The following is a 17,528-nucleotide window of genomic DNA, read 5'->3' on the forward strand; positions in this document are numbered from 1 at the left end:
GCATGGGTTCTGTAAGGGAAGATCTTTGAGGGGGTGAACAAATATGTAGACAAAGGGGACCCAATAGGTGTTGTTTGCCTTGACTTCCAGAAAGTTCCTCATCAAAGGCTCCTTAGTAAGATCAAGAGTCATGGGATAAAAGGCCAAGTCCTCTTGTGTTTCAAAAACTGGCTAATTAATAAGAAACAGAGAGTTAGTATAAATGGACATTTTCTCAGTGGAGGGTGGTAAGCAGTGGGGTTCCACAGGGCTCCGTACTAGGTCCAATCTTTTTTAACTTGTTCATTAATGATTTAGAGTTGGGAGTAAGCAGTAAAGTGACTACGTTTGCAGATGACACTGAATTGTTCAGGGTGGTGAGAACCAGAGAGGATTGTGAGGCACTCCAAAGGGATCTGTCGAGGCTGGGTGTGGGTGTCAACATGGCAAATTGGGTTTAATGTGGCCAAGTGCAAAGTAATGCACATTGGGGCCAAAAATCCTAGCTATAAATACAAGTTGATGGAGTGTGAACTGGCAGAGACTGACCAAGAGAGAGATCTTGGGGTTGTGGTAGACAACTCACTGAAAATGTCAAGACAGTGTGTCACTGCAATAAAAAAGACAATGCTATGATGGGAATTATTAGGAAGGGAACTGAAATCAAATCAGCCAGTATCATAGTGCTCCTGTATAAATCGATGGTGCGGATCTCATTTGAAATACTGTGTACAATTCCGGTCACTGCACCTCAAAAAGGATATTATAGCATTGGAAAAAGTGCAGAAAAGGGCAACTAGAATGATTAAAGGGTTGGAACACTTTCCTTATGAAGAAAGGTTGAAATGCTTGGGGCTCTTTAGCTTGGAGAAACGTTGACTGAGGGAGTGACATGATAGATGTTTACAAGATGATGCATGGGATAGAGAAGGTAGAGAAAGAAGTACTTTTCTCCCTTTCTCACAATATGAGAACTCATGGACATTCAATGAAATTGCTGAGCAGTCGGGTTAGAACTGATAAAAGAAAGTACTTCTTCACCGAAAGCGTGCAAGCACAGACAGCTTCAAGAGGGGACTGGATAAACATATGGAGCCGAGGTCCATCAGTGGCTATTAGAATCAACCTGAACCGACTGGCTCTCAGTTCAGGCTGAGGAGGTAGTTTTTCATCCTGGATGCCCCAGACAAATTGGTCCTGCAGTGTTTTCTCCTATTTGTCAAACTTGCAGTTGCTGGCAATGTGGCTGAGTGTGACCAGGTAAACAGCGGCCACCTCTCCGGCTCCCTAATCTCACTTGTGGAACAGGAAGTGGTGGGCAGTGATGGATGGCAGGGGCAATAAATGCCCAGTCATGAGTGAGATGACCTCCTGGTAGGTCTTTGCGGTGACCTTCTCAGGTGTTGTGAGACCCCTGGCGATCTCGAACATGGTGTCACAGCAGAAGCTGAGGAGCATATCTCGTTTCTGGCTGTCTGTGATAGTGTTTGCCCATAGGTAGCAGTCAATGCACTCCGCATAGGTCTCTCACTTCTCAGAAAATGTGGGGTCTAACTCTGCCATGTGGCCCTGGGTAGTCATGGCAGTGGCGGCGGCAGCCTCTGCCCCTCTGGATTGGGTGGCCTCTTCACCAGCCAGGTTGACGGTTACCTGGTGATGCAGATCTTCAGCTGGCTAAAATCCCACCTTCATCACCAGTGTCAAGTAGTGAGTTCAGTCAGCATAGCGATTCAGCACCTTTATTAAGTGACTACATTCTACATACAAGCACTCAGAACATATAGTAATATATACATTTGGGCAGGAGAAATCCAGCCTCCATGCAGCAGAAAACACCCTGTGATTGCACTGTTTTTGGATCCTTCATTAGAATAGGCATACCCATTGTCAGATCCTAAAATTCTCTGATACTGTCTCCCGATTGGCCAGTTTGAATTATGCAGCCAATTGGGATGCAGATCTTTGGATCCTCTCAGTCTATTGTGTTGCACCTCAAGCGCAGGACACAACACATTCAGTCTTATGTTACAGAGAAGCACATGGACACATAAAGCTGCTTTATGCTGAGTGAGACTATTGAGTTCATCAAGGTCAGTCTTGTGTCCTCTGACTGGCCGTGGCTCTCCAGGGTCTCAGGTAGCACCTATGTGTCAAGCATGGAAGTTTCAGATAATCAAGTAATTGTTTAATACAAAGTCTCAGCTTATTGATAATCCATTGTTGCTTCAAGGTGGAACACCTTGAAAGTGATACAAAATACTGTAAGGCATAAAGCTTTAAGGGTTACATCAAAGCACATAGGAGTGATAGTTCAAAGACATAAGAAGGATGTGTGAATTGCTACAAATACGCAACTTGCTATCTATGCGGTTAAAACTTCCCTCGGTCTCAGGCATTCTTATTACAGTTGATGGTTTCAGCATGGAAACCTTTCAAGGAGGTGCCTCCTATCAAAGCATGGCATTCCTATATTTGTTACTCAAAGGTGGGAAAGGAAAAGGGAGGTGAGAACAGAAAGGGGGGGTTATTTAGCTTTGATATGCAATTACATGGGAAACTATTCTACAAGAAAGAGCAAGACTTAGAATTTAATACTGAGTATAAACCATATGCTCGACACTATGAACTGATCCTTTTAACTGGAGATACTATAAGGGACTGAACCTGGAACCTTCCGGTGAGCTACAGCTCTAAGAACACATCTAATTTTTTTTATATCTCACCTTACAACAGAGATTTTCACGCCTTTCCCCCTGAAGGTTCCCTTTCTGCATCAGCTTAAACCAAGGATTCTTTGATCCTTAATACAATCTTGTTGTTTGTTGGGGCAGGGAGGATGGGGTTTTCAAATGTTTTAAACCAGCATTTTAATGGCTGGTTTTATAGTTAATATATTCAGGTTTTAGTACATTATTATAACCACTCTTGAACTTCTTAATTGAAGTACATAATACATGCCATTCATAAAAGCTCTGTGTGCTACAGAGGAGTTGGGGACATGTTCTTGGACACAATGTCTGTTCATGTAGAGCATTACTGGATCTAACCATTATCCTAGATGACCTTGTAAAGCACCCTCTTGAATCCTCTTGCATCCTAATATTTTACAGCACACAAGTTTGCATTTTTTTCAGTCTTCCTCAAGGAATTTCTGTGTTGTTATTTTTCTTAGTGAATTTAACACCATGTTTTCTGGGGGGGTTTTTTGTTTCCTCATTTAGCATGTGCAGAGCTTCTCAATATATACGTATGACTGGTTAAGCAATTCTGTTCTCTCTGTGTAAGTAGAAGCAGACGAAGGGATTTCTTGCTGTGAAAATGCAGTGATGTTTGATTTTGCCTAGTGATCTTTGGCCTGTTTAAAACACTATCATCTGGAAAGCTAAACGAGCAAAATAAAGGTCTCCTGTGCAACTACAGGCACATGACTGGGAGTTGCACACACACGCAAATGCAGCATGGTAGATTTTGACCCTAAGTAAGTTGTCCTGTAAAGACTTTCTCTGTGTGTACCCTTTACTTGTACCGAAGCAAAGCTGTTTGTTGCTTCATTTGCCTCCTTATGAACCAAGAAAAAAGTGGTGTGTCTCTTAGCACTCTGTTCAGCAACATTTGAAGACTTCTTCCAGCCTAAAGAACCTTCCTCTATATAAAGCAGTTTCTCCTGCAGTGTTGACTATCTGCATGTAATGCAGAAAAGTGGCAAAATAACTCCTCGCAGACCAGCTTTCATTTGAGTAAACTGCTGTGGGGGGAAGCAAGAGGCCTTCCTCTCCCAACACCCCAACTCCAAGCCCATTTGGGCTCTGGTTTTTTGTCTCTGTTTTTTTTTTGGGGGGGGGGGGGCGGTTAAAAGCAGTTTCCTGCAGCTGCTGTGCGGCTGCAGGGAACACTTGAAAACATGTGGAAAAAAACATGAAAAGGTAATGTCTAATTTGCCTCTCGGGCTCTCATTGGCTTCAAACTTTTGCTGTATGGACGATACGGGCCATGATTCTAGAAATGAAAATGTCCCTAGATAACCGCACGGCAGCATTCTACTTCAAAACTGTGGGTTAGTTTTGTCCCATCGCCCAATAAAGGCTTGTTTTAGAAAAATGCCTCTCCATCCCGCTTTTGCCATCTCTGGCTAACCAAACAGGGCAAAGGTCGCCAACCTTTCGGTAAGGGTACGGCAAGCCATGTTGAGGCTATGAGAGAGGGCCAGTCCTGTGTTCACTGTCACACATTGCAGCTCTCACTGTCACACATTGCAGCTCTCTCTTGTTGTTTGGCTGTCCTTAGTTATGTCTTTGACATGCTTCAGGGAGAAAGCTCTAATATATAGTACAGCCGTTCTGACTGTTCCACAGCTGAGCCTAGGGCCCTTAGACATAGAATCATATAATCATACAGTTGGAAAGGGCCATACAGACCATCTAGTCCAACCCCCTTCTCCATGCAGAACGCCTAAAAATTCCTCTTTGCATAACCCATGCTGCAAATTGGTTGCCTCTGGGGACTTTGCAGTCCTGCCCATGCCTTCAGCAGAAACAAACGGTAAAGGCTTTGCCTGGATTGTACCACAGAATCATAGAGTTGGAAAGAACCTCCAGGGTTATCTAGTCCAACCCCGCAGGAAACTCACAAACCCCTCCCCCTAAACTCACAGGATCTTCATCGCTGTCAGATGGCCATCTAGCCTCTGTCAAAAAACCTCCAAAAAGGAGAGGCCCACCACCTCCTGAAGAAGCTTGTTTCACTGAGGAACCGCTCTAATGGTCAGGAAGTTCTTCCAGATGTTGAGCCGGAAACTCTTTAGATTTAATTTAATCCCTTCTGGCTCTGGAGTTGGGGTGGGGTATTTGTTTCAGTGCTCCTCTGAATGCAGGAGTCATGATGGAAGCATATTTAGCAAGTGGCCCATGAGCTGCTGCACAGGATTCGACCAGGTGTACAAGCTCAGTTGGAACTTTCATCTCCCACCTCCCCCAAACCAATGTTCCTTCTAAGCTGTGAAGTCTTGCGAGCAAAAATTGTACTTTGTGAGTTACTGGCATTAAATTTGTGAGCTGCTGCATAAATCTTAGCACTCTGTTCAGCAACATTTGAAGACTGAGCTAAGACAAAAATGTGTGAGCCAGAGGCTAAAAAGCTGTGAGCTGGCTCACACTAATTCAGTTTAGAGGGAACACTGCCCCCAACTCCCAGGCACTTCTCTTTGTAGCTTTTTTCCAAAGACCTCCTTCATCCAGACATGGTTCTCATTGCTGTTGTTTCCTACATTCCCCCACGATCCTTATGCCCCTTCACTTTCAGCTCAGATTCTTTGGTAAGTAGAAATGCATCACAGGTTACCTGTTGGACCTTCTATAGAGTTAAGTTGGCATGTTGGTGCTGTTTAAAAATTGTTTGAGTGCAGTGCAAAGTCTTTGAAATTATAAAAAAACACATTGAAACGGGATCATTCCAAATCTCTTTTCAACTCTTCTACTTTAACATATGTTAAAGACCTCAGGGGAAAAAATCAAGGATGTTGCATAACTTTTTCACCATGTTCTGGTCTGCCTCTCTAGGAATGCAGGTGCTGGAATGGAATGGCATTTCTTTGGTTGCCAAAACATATGAAGAAGTCCAGAGTATCATCGGTCAACAGAGCGGGGAAGCAGAAATATGTGTAAGACTGTGAGTTTCCACCCATCTTTCTGTTTTCTTTATTCTTTTTTTTTCTTTTCTTCTTTGCTTGTTATGGCTTTTTATTCACAAGTGTCAAAGCGGAATTTTGATTATTTGAAGCATCTTTATAGATATCAAAACTTGGTGGAGGTTTTAGAGGAGGATTTATTTGTTCTTTACAATAGACAAATATGAAAAATAAAGTTATTTTCAAACACAATTCACATTCTACTGAAGACAATTGCACAGCACTTGTGGGGCTTAATGGATCTGAATTGTGACCTTCACTTTATTCTTAATAACTTCCTTTTGGCAGATCAAATTGTTCTTATGGCTAAAAAGCAAAATTCAAATGGGGTTGGTTCTGTGCTAAATCATTTAATCCTTCGTTGTCATGATTTGTTTGCTCTTCTTTTAAGAACCATCTTCAGGGGTGTTGAACTGATTTTTTTATGAGGGCCAGAACTGACATAATGAGACCTTCTTGGGTTGGGCCATGTGTGTCATAAAAATGTAATGCCGGGTAGCAGAGATATAAACTTTATAAAGGACACAGACAAACACAATTTTAAAAAAACCTTAAAATAAAACATGCTTAAAACATTAGCACTTGTTTGTCTTAAAGGTGCTTTCTTTGCATCTCTCCCATGCAGGCTCTCTCAATTGCACAGCCTTAAAATAAAACATGCTTAAAAAACCTTAAAATAAAACATGCCTAAAACATTAGCACTTGTTTGTCTTAAAGGTGCTTTCTTTGCATCTCTCCCATGCAGGCTCTCTCAATTGCACAGCCTTAAAATAAAACATGCTTAAAAAACCTTAAAATAAAACATGCCTAAAACATTAGCACTTGTCTGTCTTAAAGGTGCTTTCTTTGCATCTCTCCCATGCAGGCTCTCTCAATTGCACAGCCCTAAAATAAAACATGCTTTAAAAACCTTAAAATAAAACATGCTTAAAACATTAGCACTTGTCTGTCTTAAAGGTGCTTTCTTTGTATCTCTCGCATGCAGGCTCTCTCAATTGCACAGCAAAGCTACTGAGCCAAGCCTTTATTCCTTCTATTGGCTGAGGCTCCTCCCCCTCCTGGTCCCCTGGGGAAGAAATGAAAGAGCCAGAACTTCTTTTGAAGCAAGCTATCCTTCCCCCCTTCCTCCCCAACGGAGGAGCCTCAGCCAATGGAGAAAATAGAGGCTTTGCTCTATAGCTCCTGTGCAATTGAGCAAGCTTGCCAAAGCAAGCTGTGATGCAGAAGGAAGCAAGAGAGAGGGAGAAGGAAGCAGATGACAGCCAGTTGCTTGGGGACCTGATTTGGTCCCAGGCCACATATTTGACACCCCTGATCTAGATGACATTGCAGTCAATCTGTTGCATTCCATTTTTATGGTGTTTTCCTGTCTGATAGTAGTAATATATTTCCTACTTAAAATAGAACTGGAACATCAACCATCCATTTGCTGAATGACAGCAAAAATCTCTTCCTCCTTAAGAATTTCCTTACTGTACTACAGAAGCAAGTGGTAAAAATTAACATTCCATAGAAGATTTCTGGTACAGTATTGAGGAGAACTTCTCTTGAAAATCTTTCCCCCAAGAATTGAAATGTACACGTTTCCAGGGTTTAGGACAGTAATTTCATACTCTTTAAGGTTTATAAGGTGAGAACTGATTGAAAAGTTTGTTACAGTGATACATGCAAAAAAATTACAATCCTCTTTTGTAGTATCTGCAGGCTGCTAGACACTGTAGGTCAGCCAACAGAGAGGCCAAAGCTCACAGTGAGCTAAAGCTGGCCAGGGAGGCTCCCTAGAACAAGAAAATCTTCAGATGTGTGAGAAATGGGCATTGGGCCCACTGTTAGGTGAAAATGGAGAAACTTTGGCAGAGGATATAGAGAAATGCCTATTTTGCCTCAGTTTTTTCCCTGAAGAAGAGAATCGGCTGATCTAGAGATGGTAGTAGGCAAAGCACAGTCTCCAGGACATAGAGATAGTTGAGAAGCACTTAACTACATTGAATGGGTACAGATCCCCTGGGCCAGATGGTATGCACCCAAGAGTGCTCACAGAACTTTTTAGGGAGCTTGCAGAGCCTTTGTCCATCATCTTCCAGACCTCTTGGAGGATGGCAGATGTGCCACAAGACTGGAGGAGGGCAGATGTTATCCCAATCTTCAAAAAAGGGAGGAGGGATGACCCACGAAAGTACAGAGTTGGGCCTCTGTCCCAGGGAAGATACTGGAACAGATTTTAAAGGGATCAATCTGTGAACATCTAAAGGACAACTTGTTGATCCAGAGAAATCAGCATGGATTTGTCCCCAACAGGTCCAACCTCATTTCCTTCTTTGATAAAGTAAGTGACGAGCTTACTGGATTGAGGAAATGCTGTTGTTGTTTACTTGGATTTCAGTAAAGCTTTTGACAGGGCTCTCCATGATGTTTTGATGGTTAAACTAGAGGACTCTACGATAGGTAGGTGGATAGGAAGTTGGTTGGAGAACCGCACTCAAGGAGTAGTTGTCAATGGCGTTACATCTAAATAGAGGGTGGTGTCCAGTGGGGTGCCGCAGGGTTTGGTTTTGGACCCAGTAATTTTCAATATTTTTAATCAGTTATCTGGATGAGGGTGTGGAGGGGCTATTCATTAAATTCACAGATGACACCAAATAGGGAGGAGCAGTGAACACACCAGAAGATGGAGATGAAGTTCAATGAGATCTGAACGTGCTGGGAAAGTGGGCAGAAGAGAACAAGGTGCAATTAAACAAGGATAAGTACCGAGTTTTACATCTGGGTAACAAAAATGAGCAACATGCATACTGAATGGGGGATCACTTCTGGGCAGCAGTGTGTGTGAACAAGATCTTGGGGTACGGGTGGACTGTAAGCTAAATATGAGCAGCCAGTATGATGCAGTGACAAAAAAAAAAAAAGACTGACGCCATCTTGGGGTGTCTCAACAGAGGCATAACATCCAAATAACAAGACGCCATAGCTCCACTGTACACTGCATTGGTCAGGCTGCACCTGGTGTATTGTATGCAGTTCTGGAGGCCTCACTTCAAGAATAATATGGGCAGAATGAAGCAGGTGCAGAGAAGGGCAAAGATGATCAGAGGCTTGGAGACCAAGCCCTATGAGGAAAGGGACTTGAGCATGTTCAGTCTGGAGAAGAGGAGGTTGGGGGACATTTGAGTGTGGACCTTGGAGCTGAGGATCTCAGAGGTGGGGATCTCTATCCTACAGAGCTGAGGATCTCAGAGGTGGGGATCTCTATCCTACAGAGCTGAGGATCTCAGAGGTGGGGATCTCTACCCTGAGGATCTCTACCCTACAGAGATGCTCTAGGCCAGGGGTGGCCAATGGTAGCTCTCCAGATGTTTTTTGCCTACAACTCCCATCAGCCCCAGCCATTGGCCATGCTGGTTGGGGCTGATGGGAGTTGTAGGCAAAAAAAAACATCTGGAGAGCTGCCATTGGCCACCCCTGCTCTAGGCTGATTCTGTATTGAGCAGCGGGTTGGACTAGATGGCCTGTATGGCCCCTTCCAACTCTATGATTCTATGATTCTTTCAGATGTTTAGACACATTTAGGTAGCTATCGCTTTTAATTATATAATTAGATGTGGGGACAATCTATATATCCCAATAAAAAGTTGCAAACAAGTTGAAAGGACTTGGACCATGTTGTGCTCTGACCATGTGAACTGCAGATAAAAAACATCAAGATGGCGACCAAAGCTGAGCACTGAGAAGGAGTTCCATCTGCGTTTGTACTGAATTCAGCCTTTAACCCAGCTTACCCTTGAAGATCCGAGAGTTGTTGTGGGTGCTTGTATAGCCCAGCAGAACTTGTAGATGCTAGAGAGCAAGGGCTGAAAACTGAGGAAGATGGAGGAGCTTAGCAGGGCTCACCATCACTCACAACACCATGGGCTTTCCTTTTCTTGAAGCAGCACTGCCCTTCACTCTTGGTGGTGGCACTCCATATCACTGCAGGGCCTCCTGCATCTCATAATTGGATACATCAGTCATGGCATGGTGTCTTCCAACTTGCTGCGGTGGTCTTTCCATTCTGACCACAGAACTTTTGATTCTACTGTGGTGTTTGTTTCCTCCTCTGCCTAGTGGCCATCTGCCCACGAATTTGACCTGTGGCTTACCAGCCTAAGCAGCTGGCAGTGACACTTTTAAGACTCACCAGAAAACCAGGGACCCGAGATCCAACAGACCTAACTGGGCTTGGGTGTCCGGTGCTGCTGCCTTGCTGAGGAGTCAACACAACATATATACATGATGTGCCCAGCTGATTACTGGCTACAGACAGGAAGATGGATTGCAACTCTGATGCAGTTTGCCTCTATAACCTACTTTGGGTGTTTCCGGAGGCCTCTAACCAAACCTGAAGACCGATAGTCACATTTATGCAGATGAGGCACCTTAACAGTGGACGGACTTGGATTGTTCCCCCTGGAGCCCCCAAGTGGAGTGGTGAGTTGTTGGAGTGTAGAGGAAAGACTGCTGACCAAACTCCCCCTGGACCTCAGCACTATCTTTTCATTCTCCTCCAGGTGTGACTGCTGTGTGCTTGGCCTGAGAGCTGAGCATGATTTCCAACTGGAAGGGCTGTGAGCTGAGTGTTTCCAAATTTAACATCATAAAGTGAATTTTAACAGCGATAAATGTAAAGTTCTGCATTTAGGTAGGAAAAATCCAATGCAGGGTTATAGGATGGGGGAGACTTGTCTTAGCAGTAGTATGTGCAAAAAAGGATCTCGCGGTCTTTGTGGACCATACACTGAACATGAGTCAATAGTGTTTTGTGGTGGCTAAAAAGGCAAATGCAATTTTGGGCTGTATCAACAGAAGTATAGTGTCCAGATCACTTTATTCGTCTCTGGTAAGATATCACCTGGAGTACTGTGTTCAGTTTGGGGCACCACATTTTAAGAAGAATATGGACAAGCTGGAATGGGTCCAGAGGAGGGTAACAACGATGGTGATGTGTTTGGAGACCAAGTCCTACGAAGAAAGGTTGCAGGAGCTGGGCCTGTTTAGCCTGGAGAGGAGGCGGCTGAGAGGTGATATGATCACCATCTTCAAGTACTTGAAGGGCTGTCATCTAGAGGATGGTGTGGAATTGTTTACTGTAGCCCCAGAAGGTAGGACCAGAACCAATGGGTTGAAATTAAATCAAAAGAATTCCGGCTCAACACTAGGAAGAACTTCCTGACCATTAGAGTGGTTTCTCAATGGAACAGGTTTCCTCGGGACGTGATGGGTTCTCCTTCTTTGAAAGTTTTTAAACAGAGGCTAGATGGCCATCTGACAGCAATGAAGATCCTGTGAATTTAGGGGGAAGGTGTTTGTGAGTTTCCTGCATTGTGCAGGCGGTTGGACTAGATGACCCTGGAGATCCCTTCCAACTCTATGATTCTGTGATTCTATGATTTCAGCTTTAACATTGAACCTTGTTCTGTTCATCACAGGGCCCTATCCAATGACCCCAAAATATCCTTTTTGCCACTTTAATTTAATTTTAGTTAGCTCAGAGATTATGTTAAATTGATTTATTGGTCTAATTGGATGGGACACTTGGATGGGAAGGTAGCTAGATTAGGTGCACCTCAATGGATGCCCAACTTAGAAGGAGCTTGACACCTCAATAGATGCCCAACTCAGAATTTACTCTTAAAGGCACAGCACCAAATTTCTCTTTTCAACTGGTGTGTGCAATGGTAGCTGAAGTGTGGAAGACCCTACATGTGTGTGCATGTGGCTTGTTGTTGAAAAGTGTGTGTGGGAGCCCTATATGTGAGGAGCAATATTACCTCTAATCTATGGAGTCTTGTGAGCAAAAATTCTAATTTGTGAGCTACTGGCATTAAAGTTGTGGGCTACTGCATAGATTTGTTTGCTCTGGGTCCATTTTCTCTGAGCTAAGACAAAAATGTGTGAGTTGGAGGCTAAAAAACTGAGCTAACTCACATCAACTCAGCTTAGAGGGAATACTGGTGAAGATTTCCTATTCTTGTCCTAATGCTAGAAACCAACTCAGATAGCCCCAAACCAGGAATGTGATTCCCAGGAGCTAAACCACACACTGTCCCATTGCATTCAACTAAAGTTCATGGTCATTTGCATGGAGTCTCATGACCCATTCGGGGTGGCTGAACAGTGCAGGCTGAAGAGGTGAAAGGGGAGAAGTTTCCCAACCTGGTAGATGCTTCCAAGCACACAGAATTTCACACACACACTCACACGCCTCTTAGGGATGTTTCCCAATGTCTGTACCTTGAGTTTTATGTGTCCGCGTTCCTCCACCATTAAATTGTTATCCAAAGGGGGGTCTCCTAATATTTGGGGGAATATTAGCTCTTAAAGGAGACTTCAGGCTTAGTGAGATGAGGTAACAGTGGGATCTTTCCACAAATTGTATACCAGGATTTTCCCCAAAGAAATTAACCAAACTGTTGCATATCCAAGGGAGGTTGTTTTATTAATAGAAAATAATAAAATAATGCACACATATAGAGGATAAATGCACACAGATGTCAAGTGCTGCACAATCCTCATCAATGATGAGGTCTCATTTGGAGTACTGTGTGCAGTTCTGGTCGCCGCACCTCAAAAAGGATATTATAGCATTAGAGAATGTTCAGAAAAGGGCAACTAGAATGATTAAAGGGCTGGAACACCTTCCCTATGAAGAAAGGTTGAAACGCTTAGGGCTCTTTAGCTTGGAGAAACGTCGACTGAGGGGTGACATGATAGAGGTTTACAAGATAATGCATGGGATGGAGAAAGTAGAGAAAGAAGTACTTTTCTCCCTTTCTCACAATACAAGAACTCGTGGGCATTCGATGAAATTGCTGAGCAGACAGGTTAAAACGGATAAAAGGAAGTACTTCTTCACCCAAAGGGTGATTAACATGTGGAATTCACTGCCACAGGAGGTGGTGGCGGCCACAAGCATGGCCACCTTCAAGAGGGGGTTAGATAAAAATATGGAGCAGAGGTCCATCAGTGGCTATTAGCCACAGTGTGTGTATATATTTGGCCGCTGTGTGACACAGAATGTTGGACTGGATGGGCCATTGGCCTGATCTAACATGGCTTCTCTTATGTTCTTATGTTCTAATGATCACCTCTATGATGTAATCAAATAAGGTCTATTCATTAAATGAAGATGACACAGTTCCAAGACTATGTCTTGGTGAAACTGAGCCCCTGAAGCTCAGGCATCCAGATGTAACCTTGGGTCCGGTCTGTTACAAGCTTAAACTCAATCCCCTTGCCGGTTCTTGACGGTGTGCAGCTTAAAGCGGCACATAAGGTCAGGAGCCTGGGGGTTCTTCTGGAGCCTTCATTATCAATGGAGGCACAGATAGCGGCCGCTGCCAAGTCCGCGTTCTTTCATCTTCGACGGGCGAAGCAGTTGGCCCCCTTCCTGGAGCGCCGTGACCTAGCAATGGTGATCCATGCTACGGTCACCTCGAGACTGGACTACTGCAACGCCCTCTACATGGGGCTGCCCTTGTGCCGAACTCGGCGGCTGCAGCTGGTGCAGAACGCGGCGGCTAGGCTGTTGCTGGGGCTCCCAAGATGGGAGCACATACATCCGGGGCTGCGCGGGCTGCACTGGCTGCCAGTGGTATACCGAGTTCGCTACAAAGTGCTGGTTATTACCTTTAAAGCCCATATGGCCGAGGACCTACCTACCTGAGGGACCGTCTCTCCCCATACGAGCCCCAGAGGGCACTGAGGTCATCTGGGAAAAACCAGTTGAATATCCCTGGGCCAAGGGAGGCCAGACTGAAGGCCACCCGGGATCGGGCCTTCTCTGTAACCGCTCCACTACTATGGAACCAACTCCCTGAGGAAGTGAGGGCCCTAAGATGTTTAGATCAATTTCGTAGGGCCTGTAAGACCCACCTTTTCAAGATGGCCTTCAACTAGTGACAGAATCAATGACAAAGCTAGGCATGCTGCTGGAAATGTTTTAATGTCTTATTCTTAGAAGTCTACCAAATCTAATGTTTATAACGCCATATTGTTATGTTATGTTAATTTTAATAATTTATAACTGTTTTAACCATGTTTTATAATGTAAAACCGATGTAATGTTTATTTTATGTTGTGAGCCGCCCTGAGCCCGCTCCGGCGGGGAGGGCGGGATAGAAATAAAAAATTATTATTATTATTATCAAACCACCTTTTTTCTACCAATGAAAGCATCCCCCCTCTGTTATCAGTTCTGGCTGAAGCAGGCTACTCTCAGAAGTGAATTTTCTGGGCAGTAGAAGCGGAAGACCTTCACTGGCTAGTCATACCCAAGGTGGAAAGTTACTTGTGCACAGTTACAAACATGACACAGCATATTAGCAAGCCAGCCAGCTAAACAAAGCAAATCATCATGGTTACATCAGGTTGAACAAAAATGGATGTGCTCATGACAAGAAGCATTCTTGACAACAGAAAGACAAACACAGCGGTTGCAGAAACAGAGGTGAGACAGCTGGGGAGATAAAGATGGAGGCAGCAATTGCTGCCTAAAGGCGATGGCAGGGAACAGCCGGTGGTGTTTAAAGATGCCCGTCTCCTGTGAAGAAATGACGTGTGCTGCTTTGGGTCTCCATTGGGGTATGAATGAATTTAAATAAACAACTCCTTAAAGACTCTTGTTTTTGTGTTTGCTGTGTGTGACTGTGGACCCGGCTTCTCCTTCCCCGAGCTGGCTGCTGATCGCTGGAGGAGGCGGAGCAGAGAACAGAACAGAGGCTGGAGGCCAGAGAGGTGGATGGTGCACTGTTTTTACAACTTCTTTCCGTACAATGTCATGGGGAAGGCCAGGACAAAGGACGTGGCCAGCCTCTTGCCTCACTGGAATTCAGTGCCTTTCTCTGCTCCCCCTTGGCTCTCCCCCTCACCTTTCTTTGCTGGGAGGTTGTAAGCGTCTAGCTGTATGTGCTTGAAATTAAAAAAAAAAAAAAATCCGGCGTTTCTCTTGAGATGATCTTTTGTTTCTGTCCTGGCACGGGGGTGCACTTCTCTTCTTTATGGAGGGAAATGCTGGGATAGTGGGTGCCTCCTGTTGTGCCCTCCCTGCTGGCTGCAGCCACGGCACCGCTCCAACTCTCTCAACTCCCTTTCAGTCCCTCTCCCCTAATGTTAACAGCATCCAGCTGCTGCGCTCCAGCTTGAGTCCTCTGTGGCAATGTCTCCATTCCCTGTCACCAGCTCACACAAAAAATAGGGGAGCCAGCCCGCCCAGCTGTCATATCTCACCTCCCAGCAGCTTCCTTGAAGAAAGCTGGCAGCCTCTGATCGATGAGGCCTGTGAGACCAGGGGGCAAACGGCATTCCCAGCTACCTCACCTTCCGTTGGGCTTCTCCCCCACTGGTCTACCGGCAGCTGCTGCTGCATCCCAGCTTTAATAGCACAGTGACCGGTGCCACAGTTCAGGCTGCTACAGCCAGTTCCGACTGGTCCACATGCTCCATGGGGGAACAATGCAGGCAGGTGATGGAAGGAGTTGGGCTCACAACATGATGCGAGCCTCCAGAGCCTGGCAAAGTGCCCGCATATCCCCATGAGAGGCAACTCTGGAGCTAGCAAATAGTCTTACGATAGTGTGGGATAATTAAAATAGTAAAATATTTTGCCATATACCCATAGGGTAAAATCCCCAGACCCATCTACCATTAGCAAAAAACATAATTTTGGTTTCTCAAAGTCCCAGGTCAATTTGTTTAGATCACAATAATCATAGAAGCATGATAATAGTCATTCCAATCCAATTTGTGAAAGGGAAAGCAGCACTGCATCATCTGCATATAAAAGCCGTGGAACACGGATCGATCACAAGTTTGGGACTGTGGTTATCTATGCCCTCCAAAAAAGGGGCGAGATCTTTTACAAAAAGACTGAATAATAGAGGAGCTAGGATACAACGTTTTACTCCAGTATTTATTGGAATTTTGGGGGTTAGATCTCCATGTGAAAATCTGACCTGACAGGTAATATTTTTTAAATCAGGAATAGCAGTCTCTTATCTATCCCATAATTGATGAGCTTCTTCCAAAGTATTTCTCTTGGGACAAAATCAAAGGCACTCTCAAGATCTAAAAACGCTGCAGACAGTTTAAGGCCGTTCGCTTTCTTGTATTTGTTCACAAGGTGGCTTAACACTACACAATGATCTATAGTTGATTTCCCATAGCAGAATCCAACTTATTCTGGACCCAGAATTTGCTGCTTTGACATCCATACCCTAAGTTTGTTTGTCAGATGTCCTGCATATGGTTTACCCACAGTAGATAAGAAACTAATGGGTTTACAGTTGCTTGGAACCAATATCGCATTTGTCCAAGCATCAGGCATTAAACCAGTCTTGTCTCAGTAAACAAGGCGGCTGAAATGGGAGCCCACCACTCAGACTTCCCGGACTGAAGGTGCTCAGTAAGGGATTCTATCTCCTTGGCCTGTACCAGAGACCACTCAGGACAATCAACAAGATTAAAAACTGGCTCCCCTGGTAAGCTAACTCCACTTTTGTAGAAGACCATTAAAAATAGTATTTGCAGAAATACAACTATTTTAAGTCACTTTCTTGTCTAATAAATCTGAGACCCAAGCCCAGAATTTATTTGTGTCATTTTTTTATTGTGGCCTGAAGCAAAAGATCCCAACATTTCTGTATGAAAGTTTTTTGTTTGTTTTTTAGAGTGTGATTTAACTGAAATTTCAACTCAAAATATGCCACTGGAGGTTTTGACAGGTTCAGCTCTCTATCCTACTGATAGATGGTGTGCACTTGGACTTTCATTCATTATCAAACCACCCCGAGGCATCTGTCTCCTTAGGAGCTTGTTGTTGCACTGATTGAGACATTAATGTATTTTAATGTTTCAATCTCTTAATTATATAAATTGTTATTGTATTTAAAATTTGAATTTTATTGTTAGAATCTCTGTGTTGTAAGCCGCTCTGAGCCCGCTTCGGTGGGGTAGGGCGGGATATAAATCAAATAAAATGAAAATGAAAACATAAGGACATCTGTGAGCTGAATTATAATTTTATCATATAAATGGCTTAGCTCTGAGGTTTGGGGCGACTTTCTTGACCGTGACACAAATTCTGCTAAGGTATTTGAACTGAGAGATCCTGCAACCATACTAGCCACTTAATACAACCAGTCAATTCTGGGCATCCTGATTATCGTGCTTTCAGATTCAGCCCCTACTAAATTCTGACTTCCGAGGTGGGGGGGGGTGGGACTGGTTAAAAACCAATATTAGGGGAAAGTGATTGCTTTCTGCATGTCCCCCGATTTTAAATGATCTCACCTGTTCCATGAGAGATGGAGAGATCAACACATAATCCACTACACGACATCCTCATCTAGCAGCATAAGTAAATTCCCCCAGGGAGCCATGACAGGAGAAACCATTCAGTATTATCAGATTAAACCAAACACACAAAAGGGCTAAATGGATTCCAGAATCATTGGTGTGGATATCCTTAGAATATCTGCAAGTAGATATACAAGTGAGCAGAGCCTCCTCAGTGTCTAAACCTAAGCTTCTTGCAAGATCTGATCCGTTCTATCCCAATCTGGCATTGAAATCACCACCCATTGCAACATCTAAAGCTGGAAATTTCCATTCAGGATCCTCAAGGAGTCCTGAAATAGTGTCCCAATAATCAGTCAAAGTTTATCAGTACATGGAGGTATATATGCATTAATTATTATAAAAGACTTTTCCAAACCTTTCAAAAGGAAAACTTAAGGCAAATGATTCATTTATTTTATTTTTAGTAAATTTCTATTCCGCCCATTCCCCGTAGGCCTCAGGGCGGAGTACAACATATAATAAAACAATAAAATAC

General features: G+C 44.0%; 1 protein-coding gene across 1 annotated transcript in view; it reads left to right on the forward strand.

Moving 5' to 3' along the window:
- The window catches only part of PCLO (piccolo presynaptic cytomatrix protein), a 346,649-nt gene that overhangs the window by 200,836 nt on the left and 128,285 nt on the right, over nucleotides 1-17,528 (forward strand). The window contains exon 10 of the mRNA XM_060258536.1: nucleotides 5,535-5,643. Within this exon, the coding sequence (XP_060114519.1) occupies nucleotides 5,535-5,643 (109 nt within the window). The remainder of the gene's footprint in view (nucleotides 1-5,534; nucleotides 5,644-17,528) is intronic.

Source organism: Heteronotia binoei, chromosome 17, assembly GCF_032191835.1.
Source record: "Heteronotia binoei isolate CCM8104 ecotype False Entrance Well chromosome 17, APGP_CSIRO_Hbin_v1, whole genome shotgun sequence".
Lineage (NCBI taxonomy): Eukaryota > Metazoa > Chordata > Lepidosauria > Squamata > Gekkonidae > Heteronotia > Heteronotia binoei.